Source organism: Apaloderma vittatum, unplaced genomic scaffold, assembly GCF_000703405.1.
Source record: "Apaloderma vittatum isolate BGI_N311 unplaced genomic scaffold, ASM70340v1 scaffold38142, whole genome shotgun sequence".
Classification (NCBI taxonomy): domain Eukaryota; kingdom Metazoa; phylum Chordata; class Aves; order Trogoniformes; family Trogonidae; genus Apaloderma; species Apaloderma vittatum.
This window is the reverse complement of record NW_009704753.1, coordinates 1-13,234: the sequence shown is the minus strand read 5'-3', so window position 1 is coordinate 13,234 and position 13,234 is coordinate 1. Positions and strand designations below refer to the sequence as shown.

The window sequence follows — 13,234 nt, the reverse complement described above, 5'->3', positions numbered from 1 at the left end:
AGGGAAAGATTGTGAGGTCGTCTTTTAGCACCAGAAAATTGCACTGAGATGCCAAAGTAATGTACGTTATAAGTAGTTGCTAATGTCATAGTAGGTATATTGAATTTTTTCAAACAAGAGTAAAGGAATTAATTCATGGCTAATCTATAATTTTCTGTGCTCTTACTATGTTTCACTTCTTTATCACTTGAGAAGAAAATTTAAATTTATTTGGTTTTCTGGATTCAGACTAATTATGAAATATTTCAATCTGAAAGGATAAATTTGTGTCCCTCCAGCAAAAATGGTTTTATGTTGCCTGCCACAACTATTTGATAGTGTGGTTTGAGTAAAAATGGAAAACTGTAGGTTTTAGCTATTAGATAATGCAAGTAAAGAGTGAGAAACATATACACTATGAAATGTGAATATTCATATAATGAATCAGGTATAAATACATCCAAGTAGTCTTGTGTAATAAAAGAGCGCTGTGTGCTTTTATGATACCACAAATTAGGGTTTCACTTCTGTAGGTGCACATGTTAGTGTAACTATTTACTTCTGGCAAAAACCGTTTGGGTGTATGAAATTCTGTGAGGTTCCATTTGTGTCTTCTCTTCATCTTGTTTTTTTAACTGCTGAATGCTCTTACTGTAAACAGTAAGTTGCTGGTGCATATTCCACAGGATAAAATCTATTTCAGCAGAAAAATAATCCTCTGTCTAGTCAGTAGCTCTGGAAAGGTACTTAAGTATGCGTTTCATGTTAATGTAAGTGAGCGTGCACTTAGGACATAATGTGTCAGTAATAAATCTATCATATTTTAAATTGTTTCAATAGATTTCATGGGGATCAGGAGTGCTATTACCAGGATGACCTGCGTGTATTATCTAGCTTAACCAAAAAAGAACATATGAAAGGTAACGAGACCATGTTGGATTTCCGAACAAGCAAGTTTGTGCTGCGTATTTCCCGTGACTCTTACCAACTCCTGAAGAGACATCTCCAGGAAAAGCAGAACAATCAAATCTGGAACATTGTTCAGGAACATCTTTACATTGACATCTTTGATGGAATGCCTCGCAGTAAACAACAGATAGATGTGATGGTTGGAAGCTTGGCTGGGGAAGCAAAGCGAGAGGCTAATAAAGCAAAGGTAAGAGGCAAAGCTTGTTGCACTTCCATAATTGAACAATTCTCCCTAGTTTTTCAGGAAAATACCTTAGTATAGACAGAAAGTTGTCACTGGAGCTATTAAAAGACAGCATGAAACAGAACAAAGGAAGAGAACTGCACAAATAGTTGTTGCTGCAGAGGCTGTAGACCTTGACAGTGTAGTACCACAGTACTATACAGATCAATTAGTAAGTTGTAGGGATTCTGCTTTAAGGAATTGCTAAAAGGTGGTGGGAGAATTTACACTTATCCGGAGTCCTTGCTGGGTAAAACAGCACATTTAGTATGGGGTAAGCAGTAATGTATGCGGTAATATGGAACATAGCAATTTTAAAGGAGCAGCTTTATTGCTTGCACTATTACCTTAAAATGTTTCCATTAAAAAAAGATAATAACTTTTCAGTAAGAACAGCAATTTCTGTTTTGTGTCATGTGTTTTACTGGCTTGCAGGTTTTCTTTGGCTTATTGAAAGAACCGGAGTTTGATGTGCCTTTGGATGATGAGGATGAAGAAGGAGAAAATGAGGAAGGAAAGCCAAAGAAGAAAAAACCTAAAAAAGATAGTGTAGGGTCAAAAAGTAAAAAACAAGACCCTAACGCTCCTCCCCAAAACAGGTACCAGGGGAACAACGTGTAGAGAAGTCTCCTTAAATCTGGTCTTGTCATGCCAAATCTGCGTCGTTGTTTATATGTCGTTTTTGACATTTGGGCCATTTCAGCTGCACACAGCTTTAGCCGTAAGACTTCTAAGGGAAGTAATGGAAAGCTTGACATAAAACCCTCTGTCTTTGCCCTTTGAGGGCAAATTTTCCCTTGATAACATTTTACTCAGTTACCCACTAATCTTTTCAAGTCCTATTCAGTTATGTATGTCATTTCGCTGCCTGTCTGAAATTCTTAAAGCTACTGGCTCTTTTTCTCACCAGTTGATCTACATACTCTTTCATCTAATTCTTGTTTTGTATTTGAATATTGAAGTGTAGGGTTGCATGCGAAGGTTTTGCTTTCTTTGTGTAGATTAACAGTGTGGAAGGTGCTTTCAGTTCGTAAAAATGTCTGCGTCTTGTAGAATTCCTCTGCCTGAACTGAAAGACTCTGACAAGCTGGATAAAGTAATGAATATGAAGGAAGCTGCAAGGCGTGTGCGTCTTGGCCCAGAGTGCCTGCCCTCCATCTGTTTCTACACGTTCCTCAATGCTTACCAGGTTGGTAGAAGAAGGGTTTTGGTGATATGGAAATATGGAAAAGGGAAGCCAAATTATTAACATTATTCTTAGTAGAGAAAGAAGACTTAACAGCATTGCTAAAGATTATTGGAATAAACATTGCAAAGTTCATGTTCCAAAATGTTCAAAATTCTCTTTAAAGGCTCCTTAAACTATATAATTTCCATGTCATGTGGTTTTGCTCTGATTCGTAATTACTTTTTTCACTTTTCCTGTGGGGCCCTAAATGTGTTCTACAGAATGCGGTAGATGTTTTCTGCCAAAGTACTGGAAGACAGTACTGTCCTGTCACTATTGTCTGTGCTTCATTCACGTAACTTTATTTTTAACAGTGCAAGAACTTAGACGTGTTTTTGAGTATCCTGGAGCAATTCCCTCTTTCTTTTGTAAATAAATTTATTTTCTTATTAGTCCTTCAGATTTAGCTATATTTGAAATGCATCATGAAAGACAGAAACAATATAAATGGGTATTTCATGTATAGGGTCTGACTGCAGTGGATATTACAGATGACTCCAGCATGATAGTGGGAGGCTTTGCTGACTCGACTGTCAGAGTGTGGTCTGTGACTCCGAAAAAGCTACGTAGTGTGAAAACAGCAGCAGGTAACTAAGATGGTAACACTTAATATGATCGTGTATTACTTTTGTAATATGAGCTGGTCAGTGCACAAAGCTTGCAACTAGCATGGAACTAGCCATCTTGCTTCTTAACTGGATGGTAACTATGGGATATAGTAGGCAGTTGGCTTTAAGTGGGGTAGGGGAGACGCTAGAGATACCACGGGGGAACTCTGAGGCGGATGAAGGAGACTTCTGTAGCTCAATGCCTACGCAAATTCCTGGAAACCAGGCTTCCTTAATTCTGCTGTATGCAACAATGTGGTGCGGTCGAAGCTATGTACCACACAGACATTTCTTAATCTTTATATTTAACTGAGGTGTGGTCATGATGTTCAGCAAGTGGTAGCCTACAGTGTAAGAGTTATTTTCAGTTGCGTGTAGTGTGCCGCTGTCAAAACATGTCTGTAAAGCGTGTTTGTGGCATAGGAACTCACTGGGGAAAGTGAGAATTTGCCATCTCTATCAAGAAGACATTACTGTGTTTGAAGGTTGAACAATATATGTATGAAAAGTAACATGTCAGGATTAATTTATTTTAACTCAGTGAAGACTTAAGAAACAGTGATTATTTATGTAAAGCATTATTTTCACCATTTAGAATGGTAAAAAATATATTTTAAATGCCACTATTTCAGACTTCACCAATTCCCAGGTACTCTGACATATTCACATCATACTTGTCTCTTTTAGAGAGAATATTATTTGTTTTCCTGTTCATGGCATTTATCTTTGAACTTCTGACAGTTATTATATAGAGAAACTTTGAAATATTGCAGACCTCAGTCTCATCGACAAAGAATCAGACGATGTCTTGGAGAGGATCATGGATGAGAAAACAGCAAGTGAGTTGAAGATTTTATATGGTCACAGTGGACCTGTCTATGGCACCAGCTTCAGTCCTGATAGGTAAAATAAGTTTACAAGCTAATGAGTTTGCTTGTCTTGAGTTTTAATTGTATGCTACTTAATGCAAACATGTTCTTAGTGCAGCTTTTTTGTGGAGATTAAAGCTGTTCTTGTTTATGCAGCTTATGAGAAACTGTGCGAGCGTATGCTCAGTGTCGGGCACTGTCAGCTATTACTGAAATCAAGTGGAGCTGAGGATGCCAGCACCTGTTTTGAGGTTCGGGACTTAGACGGCAAAATAATTAAGACACAGCCTAAGCTACAATTTGCAAAAAGGATGGTCTGACTGAATTGTAGAGAGGAAAAATCCTGCAGCATTGATTTTACTTGTAGTATTGCAAAACATAAAGCCAGACTAAGTAGCATGTCGTTGCACTTTTTCAGGTTTCTCATATTCCATCAAGACTTTATTTTCAAAATGTATGGAATAATATCTCTAAAATAAGAGATTTAAAACCATTATGCAATTATGAGAGTCTGGACAGTAGAAAGGAGATTTAAATATCTAAAGTTTTACTTTTGCATTTGCCTAGTCAGGAAGCAACCATTACAGAATCACAGGTGAGAAGTAAAGTTTGTGTGGAATGTGAATATAGCATCTATAATTATGAATTGAGAATATGAACATGACATGATTTCTTTCTCAGGGAATCCTGAAAATTTGTATTTTTTTAAAGTAATGTAGTGTTTTGCTAGTCATTTTTGCAAAAAAATGGAATTCCTCAGGGAAGACCAGCTCTGTGGGGAATTTATTATTTTTTTCTCCCCTCAGTATTGCTGTAAATGTCATTAGAATTAGTCATCAACATCCACTTGTCTCTCTTTTTTTGCGTAAGGGCCTAGGACTGGATTCTGCTTGAATTGGTTGTTATTGTTTAGCCCATTAAAATGCTGATTTATATGTAACATGCTAAACAGATACTATTCAGTGGATGGTTTTTCTTATTGTAGGTGCCTTGCAGTGTTCATGCGATGGTTGTACAGTCTGTGTGTAAGTTTGGTGTGTAATATGCTATACTTTCTCTTGTGATAGGAACTATCTGTTGTCCTGTTCTGAGGATGGCACTGTCAGATTGTGGAGTCTTCAAACATTCACGTGTTTAGTGGGATATAAAGGACACAACTATCCAGTGTGGGATACACAGTTCTCTCCTTACGGCTATTACTTTGTGTCAGGGGGACATGACAGAGTGGCTCGGTAAGAAACTGGACAGGTTTTTTGTCTGGGTCATTTTGTGGTGGATTAACATTAGAAGGGATTAGCTGATATACTCTACCCTGTCACTGGGAATAAATTTTATTTCTTGTCAGCTAAAATACTGAACAAATGTTTTAATGTAGGGTTGTCTCTTTTCAACCCACATTGGGTTAGCTGATGACTAGAGAGCTGAGCTCTTGTGTGATCATCTGATTAGAAGTATTCTCCTCCATTTGTTTAACAACTTGAATATTCTTTATTTCTCCCTTCTGAAAAGGTATACTTTTTCAAAGCAGATCCTGCTAATTCAGTGAACTGAGCAGTAAAAAAACCCTGCATAGTTACTTAATTTTATTTCTCCTTGTGCAGCAGAACACAGAATAGTTTGGGTTGGAAGGGATCTTTAAAGGTTATGTAGTACAACAACCCTACTATGGGCAGGAACATCTTCAAGTAGATCAGGTTGTTCAGAGCCCTGTCCAACTTGACTATGAATGTTCCCAGGGATGGGGCATCCACGATCTCTCTTGGGCAGCCTGTTCCAGTGTTTCACGACCCTCTTTGCAAAAAAATTAGTCCTTGTATCTAGTTTAAATCTACCATCTTTTAGTTTAAAACCGTTACCCTTTGTCCTATTGCAACAGGCCCTGCTGTAAAGTTTGTCCTAATCTTTCTTGTAAGTGCCCTTTAAGTACTGAAAGGCTGCAGGTCTCCCTGGAGCCTTCTCTTGTCAAGGCTGAATAACCCCAACTCAGCTCATTTTTTTCAGAGGAGAGGGACTCTAGCCCTCCCATCATTTTTGTGACCCTTGCTCCAGCAGGTACAGGTCCTGAACTTTGTTAGGGTTCTTTTATTAATGAAGCTTTTCTTTTCAGTCTGTGGGCAACGGATCACTACCAGCCATTACGGATATTTGCTGGTCATCTCGCTGATGTGACGTGTACCCGATTTCATCCAAACTCCAACTATATTGCCACGGGCTCCGCAGACAGGACTATACGGCTCTGGGACGTTTTGAATGGGAATTGTGTAAGAATATTCACAGGGCATAAGGTAAAGGCACATCACTCACAGCGTGAAAGTGATTTTGTTTCTGTGATGAAATTCTGAAGAGTAGTGTTCAGAATGAATACAGCTTGACTGACTGTGATTAGACTTAACTAACTTGTTTTGTTCCCCCAAAATGTCTGTTTTAGGGACCAATACATTCATTGGCATTTTCTCCTAATGGACGATTCCTGGCTACTGGGGCAACAGATGGGAGAGTTCTGCTGTGGGATATTGGACATGGCTTGATGGTTGGAGAATTGAAAGGGCACACTGATACTATCTACGCACTCAGATTCAGTAGAGACGGGGAGATTTTAGCATCAGGTAAAATTCACTGAAAACGGTGAAGTTTCGATTGCGTTTTGTAAGTCTAAAGAGGAATGATATAATTGGTTCCTTAAACTGAGAAAGACAAAGGAGAATCACTTACTTAGCAAAAGGAGGAACTTAAAACTGCTGGTACAAGGTGAGTACTTCACTGCACTGTGAAGTCTGACCCCTCACTCTTCCAGAACCAAAGGAGGAGTGTTATTTGGTTACCTGACAGTGAAGGTCGGGATTCGTATGCACTGTTGGGGTGGAACCTGAAGTTAGAAATAACTCCAGGGCAGACAAGGAGTGGCTGGACCTAGAGAGGTGCAGGATACTGGGAGTTGGACAAGCAGCAGGACTAAGAAGAGAGAGAGGAAGGGATAGAAAGACGTTATCCACACTCTTACTGTTGGTAGATTTTTGATACAGAAATGTGTGCAGGCTGCAGCTTGGATCCAGTCTGCTTGGTGGTTACCTCAGTTTCTCCCAACACTCCAGTGTGAGCCCAGGCCACAGGGCATGTAAAATTCTGTTGTCTTCCCTGTATGAAAGGAACTGTTATGCTACTTGGAATCATAAACATTTCCTGAAATTGGCATCTAGCCCACAGGATGGTCCTGCTTTTTAGTGCTAGGTGATGTAATCCAAACCCACACGCTTTGAGAGAGCAGTTATTTGCGCTTTACCTACAGGGCATCCAGGTTACGTTGCAGGAAAGCTGAAATCCTGGTAACTTTTTTGTGCGCGCTCAGTATGTTAGAGGCTTGTTAACGTCTTGTTTACTTGCAGGGTGAGGAAATAAGTTTATAGTTACAAGCAAACCTGCTTTTTGAGCTTTAATTTCTGTTAATTTTCTCCCTGCCTTTTTATATACCTTTTTTTATTAATAGAAGACTTTAAAATGTTGCTCTTTTCCTTTTAGGTTCGATGGATAACACAGTTCGTCTGTGGGATGCTGTGAAGGCATTTGAAGATTTAGAAACCGATGACTTTACTACAGCCACTGGACATATAAACTTGCCTGAAAACTCCCAGGACTTGCTACTGGGTACCTACATGACCAAATCAACCCCGGTTGTGCATCTCCATTTTACCCGCAGAAACTTGCTGCTGGCTGCAGGAGCCTACAGCTCACAGTAAAGCGGGAAGCTGTAACCTGACTGTGCCAAGTCGTTGCAGTAGTGACCTCAGGACGCAAGATGAGGAGGAATGTCTTGTACAGGTGGATCCCACTAGTCTTGCAGGAAAAACAAAACAATGTAAACTAGTGCAAGCGGTGTTTTTCAGTTCTGCCATTTCATATTTATCCACGGCTTGAAAATGTGGAGATTGACAAGACATCGTGGCTATAAAAGAAGGAATTGTTCATGGTGCTTTTGATAAAAAACCAACAAAAACTTTTTTTAAAAAAAGAAAATAGCTGTCTCCTCTCAGAGATGGTATTTCATCTGAAACGTGTGGAAAGGTAACAGCCTTGGTGTGCATTCTCAAATGATTTTTTTTTTTAAAGCACTTAATTTATGGTTAGCAAATGTTTAATCAGTCTCAAACACAAGCAAAAACTGTTCAGTTTCAGAAAAGATGAATGTAGTTCAATTCACTGTAGCCTAGGCTGGGCAACAGGTATGCTGAGTGTATCACCACAACAAACAGGGCATTGAAAGAGTAGGTCCTACAGGCAGAGGCTTGTGGGGAACTGCTGTGAAGTTACACGTCTGGGTTTTATACATCCAAGTACTAAGTCCTGACAAAATTTCAAACTCCTGTGCTCTTTTGAGGTGTCAGAAACACAGATCTTGTTCTTCTGTTTTCACAGGTAGCCAGTTATATGTGATAAGCAAAAAGAAGTGCAATGTGAACTTTATTTACTTTCATACTTTATTGTATGAAAAAAATAAAAAGGGTGGGGAGAAACTGAGGCACAACTGAAATACCCATTATTAAAAAAGTGGACTTAAACACTTTTATGTCGTATAAAGAACTTTAAAAACCATGTCCCTTCCACATAAGGCTTAATGTATCAAAATGTAAATCTAGCCACGAAGTTGAAACATTGCAAAGTAAAAGGATTAATCAATCCTGAGCATACAACGAGTTTGCTGTTGAAAGGACAGTTTGTCTGCTGAAGTGACAATTTCCACAAAACCACTGTGTCCCAGTAAGTCCTCAGGGACAACCAGTAAAGCTCAGTGCTTTATTTCTAAGGAAAAGCAAACCGTGCAAAACACAGGAAGGTAGAACTTCTGTGTCTTTGAACAGAAAATGCCACCAAAGGACAGGCCCAGTTTGGTGTGGTTTCAGGTTTGTTTTGGGGATTTTGTCCCTTTTTTTTAAAATGTCTTACAGGCTGCACACAGGAAAATCTCTTTGATGTTCCTCATTACATTCCAGTAAGGGCTTAGACACTTGAAAATCTGCTGGCTCTCTAGTGAAAATAAAAACAAGAGTTGACATTTCCAAGGTAAAGTAAATGGAGAACTACCTCCCCTCTTGTCCCTTCTCTGACTCCAACTGTTGGAGTAAAGGTATATTACAGACATCGTACATCAAAATAAAAGGTGGAAAATTTATTAGGAAGCTCGCCTAGAAATTTTATTTAAAAAAAAGTTAATACTAAATTATTATGGATTTCCTTTTTTTGTGCGTGTGTGTAATGATACCTCAAAAAATTTCCTTACTCTCAATACGACCAGTTGGATTTAAGTACAGTTATGGTGAACTGAACAAGTTACCTAAGACAAAGTATTGTACAGTTTTGACAGCTTAAAGAAAACACGCCACATTCTGCCTTTGTATTTTGTACAGTTTTATACTTTTGATATTATAATAAATACTAAAACCACATAGTTCATGTCTATGTTACACAAAGGTATTTTCTTCCCCTGGTGTTTGCAGTGGAAGCAATAGCAGTGGGAGCACTCTGCCAAGAGAAAGTAATTCAGAAAGGGTTAAGTCTGTGACTAGCCATTTCATGTAGCCTCAGTCCAGGGGGGCCAGTAGCTCAGTCATTTAGAGCATGGTGCTGATTAACACCAAGATCAAGGGTTTGATCCCTGTTCGGTCTCCGTGTGTTGCCTGATCTAGTTGAGAGGCGTCCCTGCCCATGACAGGGAGGTTGGATTAGATCATCTTTAAGGTCCCTTCCAGCCTAGGCCATTCTGTGATTCTATGAACAGGAGGTGACTGTTACACTGTTACAGCCACCATCTGGAACTTTACATACAGCACAGGCCCTTTATGCAAACTCATAGGAGAGGAAGACGACTAGATTTATTCAGAAGGCCCAGCACATACAGGTTGCTTTAATAAATGAACCAGAGTGAGAAAGCAGAAAGACCCCATAATTTATCTCTCCTTTTTCTCCAGCAACCATGCCTCCCTCCTCCAGTCCTTGCTTTGGGAAGTGCAGTTGCACATTTTTGCATCAGAAGTCCCAGTTTCAACCCCTGCCACTGGCGCTCTTCAAAGGAGCGCAGTGCTGTGTAATCCCATTCACACATCAGCACTAATGGGACACCCAAGGAAGTACTGAGTTTTAATTAAGGTACAGAAAGACACCACGGAGAAGGTGATAGACAAGTTTTAGTGTTGGGCAGGAAGGGGACTGCATATATCTAATTGTGGTAGGAACACCTCATTTATTAAAATGTCCAGGAGAAATAAGCACTGAACTACTTGAGTCACTGCTGATGAACATGCAGAGTTATGCGAGCCTAACACCAGCCAAGTAAGCCATTTTCTGGCAGTTATCTCTGCAAGAAAGGCCAGTAACTGCGAACAACACAAGCTTACTGTCGCTCACTCTGACGTGGAAGCGTGGAGATGCTCAGATGAGCTGCAAGCTCTGTGCTGGTATCACTGCCACACTGCTGAGATCTTCCTTAAGTTACTGCCAGGTGCTCAGAACACTTCAAGATGCGTTAGAACAGCAGAAGAGTTTAGTTAAGATAGTAACGACAGGAATCAGCCACTCCATCTCCACCACAAATAACTATTTGTGACAGAGGAAAAAAAAGGAGAGTGCCACACTTATGCTTTTTTTGCACCATTTCATATTTCCAATAAAACAAGTGATTATTTATATTTTATTAGCCACAACAGGTCATCAGCTTGCATTACATTGACACAGACTGGAGCTTCAGACATGCCAGCCACCTGCCAAGAGAAGAGAGATCAGACATAGCAAGTCTTGAACAGCAGTACTAGGAACTGAGCACCCGCCTCCCCAAGCCCAAAGAATTTTAGTTTAGTTCAGTGCAAATTTCAGCACACTCGGGAAGAAATGACACATGCCCCTTTAACATACAACGGTGCTCAAGCTTACCGCTTTCTACCCCTTTTTGCCCGCTATAAGGCCAACCCCTGTTTTTTTTCTAAACACCAGTTCAGTGGAAATTTTGTCTTGGAAAGTGACTCTAGAATTTTGTAACACTTGGTTGTTGTTATACAAGCCCAATCACTTCTGTATGGGCCTGGCATAACCAGGTGTGCCATATGTGTTATCCCACTGTATGGTGCTCCTCTTCTCTGCTCGAAGGAAGGTTTTTAACACTGCATTAATGTCTGCTTGGAATTCTCTAATATAACTAAGAAATGAGTCCTCGACTACTGCTTCATTATTCAATAACCTACAAAGCAACAGTTATCCCTGTTTTGCAACAAAGGGGCAAAGCACCTAGTAGCTGTAGGCAAAGCCTGATACATGTAGCTGCAACATCCTTCCATTCCTCCTTCCTTGCATACTCTTCCTCCCTGCACGCTAGCCCTCGTCCCATTGACAATGTCAGAAGACAAAAACGGTACCACTGGTATCTCACACCTTCTCGCATGCCCCTTTAACAAACTACTTCATTCAGAATGTCCCCAACTAAACTGATGCTACAGTTCAGCGGAGGTTAAAAATTACACATACAAAGTTCAGTGCCTGTGTTTCTTTCTGTAATTACATTGTACTATTAACAGCTTGTCCTTTGTCACTCTTTCTTCCTGGGCTAGCACTGAAGTGTTTCGGGCCTGGAAGAACACCAGCCACTTACCATTTACTTGTCTGCCACAGCAGGAGTTTTCTTCTTAGGTCTAAGCTTGAAATACAAGATGAGCATTGCAACACCTGTGTACGTTGCTATTACGTACTGGAAAACACAAAAGTTAACTTTAATTTTAATCTAAACCCCAGAAAACACCATTATACTACACTATAAAAGATAAAATACATAGTACATACATTCCTTCTGCCTATGATGGTATAGGAATTGAAGTACTTCTGAAATCCAGTGAATTGGTGTTGAGAGCCTGAGTCATGGCCAGCCATGGCTGCTTGTCCTAAGAAGCAAAACAGAGTAATTAAATCCGAAGTCAATTGGACAGGATCTACAGAAAAATACCACCCCCCCCAATCTCTACACTGAAACTAATAATTCCATTATTAAGTTTGTTATATTGCTATCAGCTATTAAATCTGGTTTCAGGACATTCAACAGACAGTGAATGCACATAAGGAGCAGGCACACTGAGAGCATTGTATCTCAAGGTACAAAACAGGTGACAGAAGAGCAGATAAGCAAATGAGGGGTTCTGAAAGGAAGAACATCTGTGATTTTCAGCGTTCGTTCAGCTGAGTTTAAACACAGAAAAAAACCTCAAGATGATGATGATAACAGGAAAAATTCCTCAAAGAGCTTATAAATTGGCTACCTGCCATCCTGCCTACACCGCCATTCAACACAGGCAAACTTCCATCCATTGTTCAGCTATCTGCAATACCTAGTTAAGGTAAATCTGCACTAGTTTAGCTAAGAAACAGTTTCAATTGCATACTCAAAAGCTTGGTGACAAGATTCAGACTAGACCACTACTCTCTTTTGCGATTCAAAATGACGTTTTACAACTTCCATACATATTAGAGTGCAAGTGCTACTAACAAGAACAGACCCGCTCTCCGGCACATTTCTGTTGCATCTTGCTTGCCCACTCTAGTATTCAAAAACCAGACTAAAATACGCTTTTTTTCCCCTCCTCAGTTATTTTTCAGCTAGATCAGCAAGTTACTCAAGCCACTTACAAAGCCTAAGAAGTGGTTTCACGGGGACAATAAAACCATTAAGAGCATGAGGGCACACTTCTGAATTTTGTCTGTGTTCGGACCAGAGTCTCAGATCTACTGTGAGAAGTTCATTAACCGAAAGGCATGGCATGGCTAGAGTAGCATACCTGCAGGCTCACCAAAAGCTTGAGGTGGGCACCTCTGCAGATTACACAGCCCAACCTCAACTTGCTCAAAGCAGGGGCAGCGTTGAAGAACATGCCCAGTCAGGTTTTTAATATTTTCAGAGACTGAGACTCTAAAATGGTTTGGAGTAACCTGTTCCACTGTCTGATCACCCTTACAATAAAAGTGCGCTTTTTTTCCCCCCAATATTTAGAGATGTACTTTTCATAAGTCCCGAGGGTTTTATGTTTAGGACACACATTTGTTATCTTGTGACTTGTCCTGGAGCGTCACACACGGCTATCCACCAGCCCAGGCAGCTGCTGGAGTCACCAGCCCCCCAGAAGAAAAGGGAAACAAGAAACTGCTGCGGCAGGTGCGACGCTCACTGACACAGCTCCTGCACAAACCCAGCCCAGTAACGTAGCTCTGGCGTACAAGCACGTAAGCGCCCTTGTAACCGGATCGGCTGCACAATAACTAAAAGTTTTAATGACAGAAACCCTCTAAACGTCGGCGGTGCCCGCCTGGGGCAGCCAAGGTCATCACTCCTGAC

General features: G+C 40.3%; 2 protein-coding genes across 2 annotated transcripts in view; one reads left to right on the top strand and one right to left on the bottom strand.

Moving 5' to 3' along the window:
- TAF5 (TAF5 RNA polymerase II, TATA box binding protein (TBP)-associated factor, 100kDa) overlaps positions 1-7,852 on the top strand; it is a 9,033-nt gene extending 1,181 nt beyond the window's left edge. Inside the window, exons 3-11 of the mRNA XM_009865153.1 lie at positions 820-1,135; positions 1,607-1,770; positions 2,225-2,360; positions 2,866-2,986; positions 3,781-3,910; positions 4,944-5,108; positions 5,984-6,161; positions 6,305-6,482; positions 7,393-7,852. Coding sequence (XP_009863455.1) covers positions 820-1,135; positions 1,607-1,770; positions 2,225-2,360; positions 2,866-2,986; positions 3,781-3,910; positions 4,944-5,108; positions 5,984-6,161; positions 6,305-6,482; positions 7,393-7,610 — 1,606 coding nt within the window. The 3' untranslated portion in view covers positions 7,611-7,852. The remainder of the gene's footprint in view (positions 1-819; positions 1,136-1,606; positions 1,771-2,224; positions 2,361-2,865; positions 2,987-3,780; positions 3,911-4,943; positions 5,109-5,983; positions 6,162-6,304; positions 6,483-7,392) is intronic.
- Positions 7,853-11,509: 3,657 nt separating this feature from the next.
- Positions 11,510-11,781, bottom strand: USMG5 (up-regulated during skeletal muscle growth 5 homolog (mouse)). Its single transcript, XM_009865152.1, has 2 exons — positions 11,695-11,781; positions 11,510-11,602 (listed from the first exon to the last, which is right to left on the bottom strand). Exons 1-2 carry the CDS (start codon positions 11,779-11,781, stop codon positions 11,510-11,512), a joined length of 180 nt encoding a protein of 59 aa, XP_009863454.1.
- Positions 11,782-13,234: the final 1,453 nt, after the last annotated feature.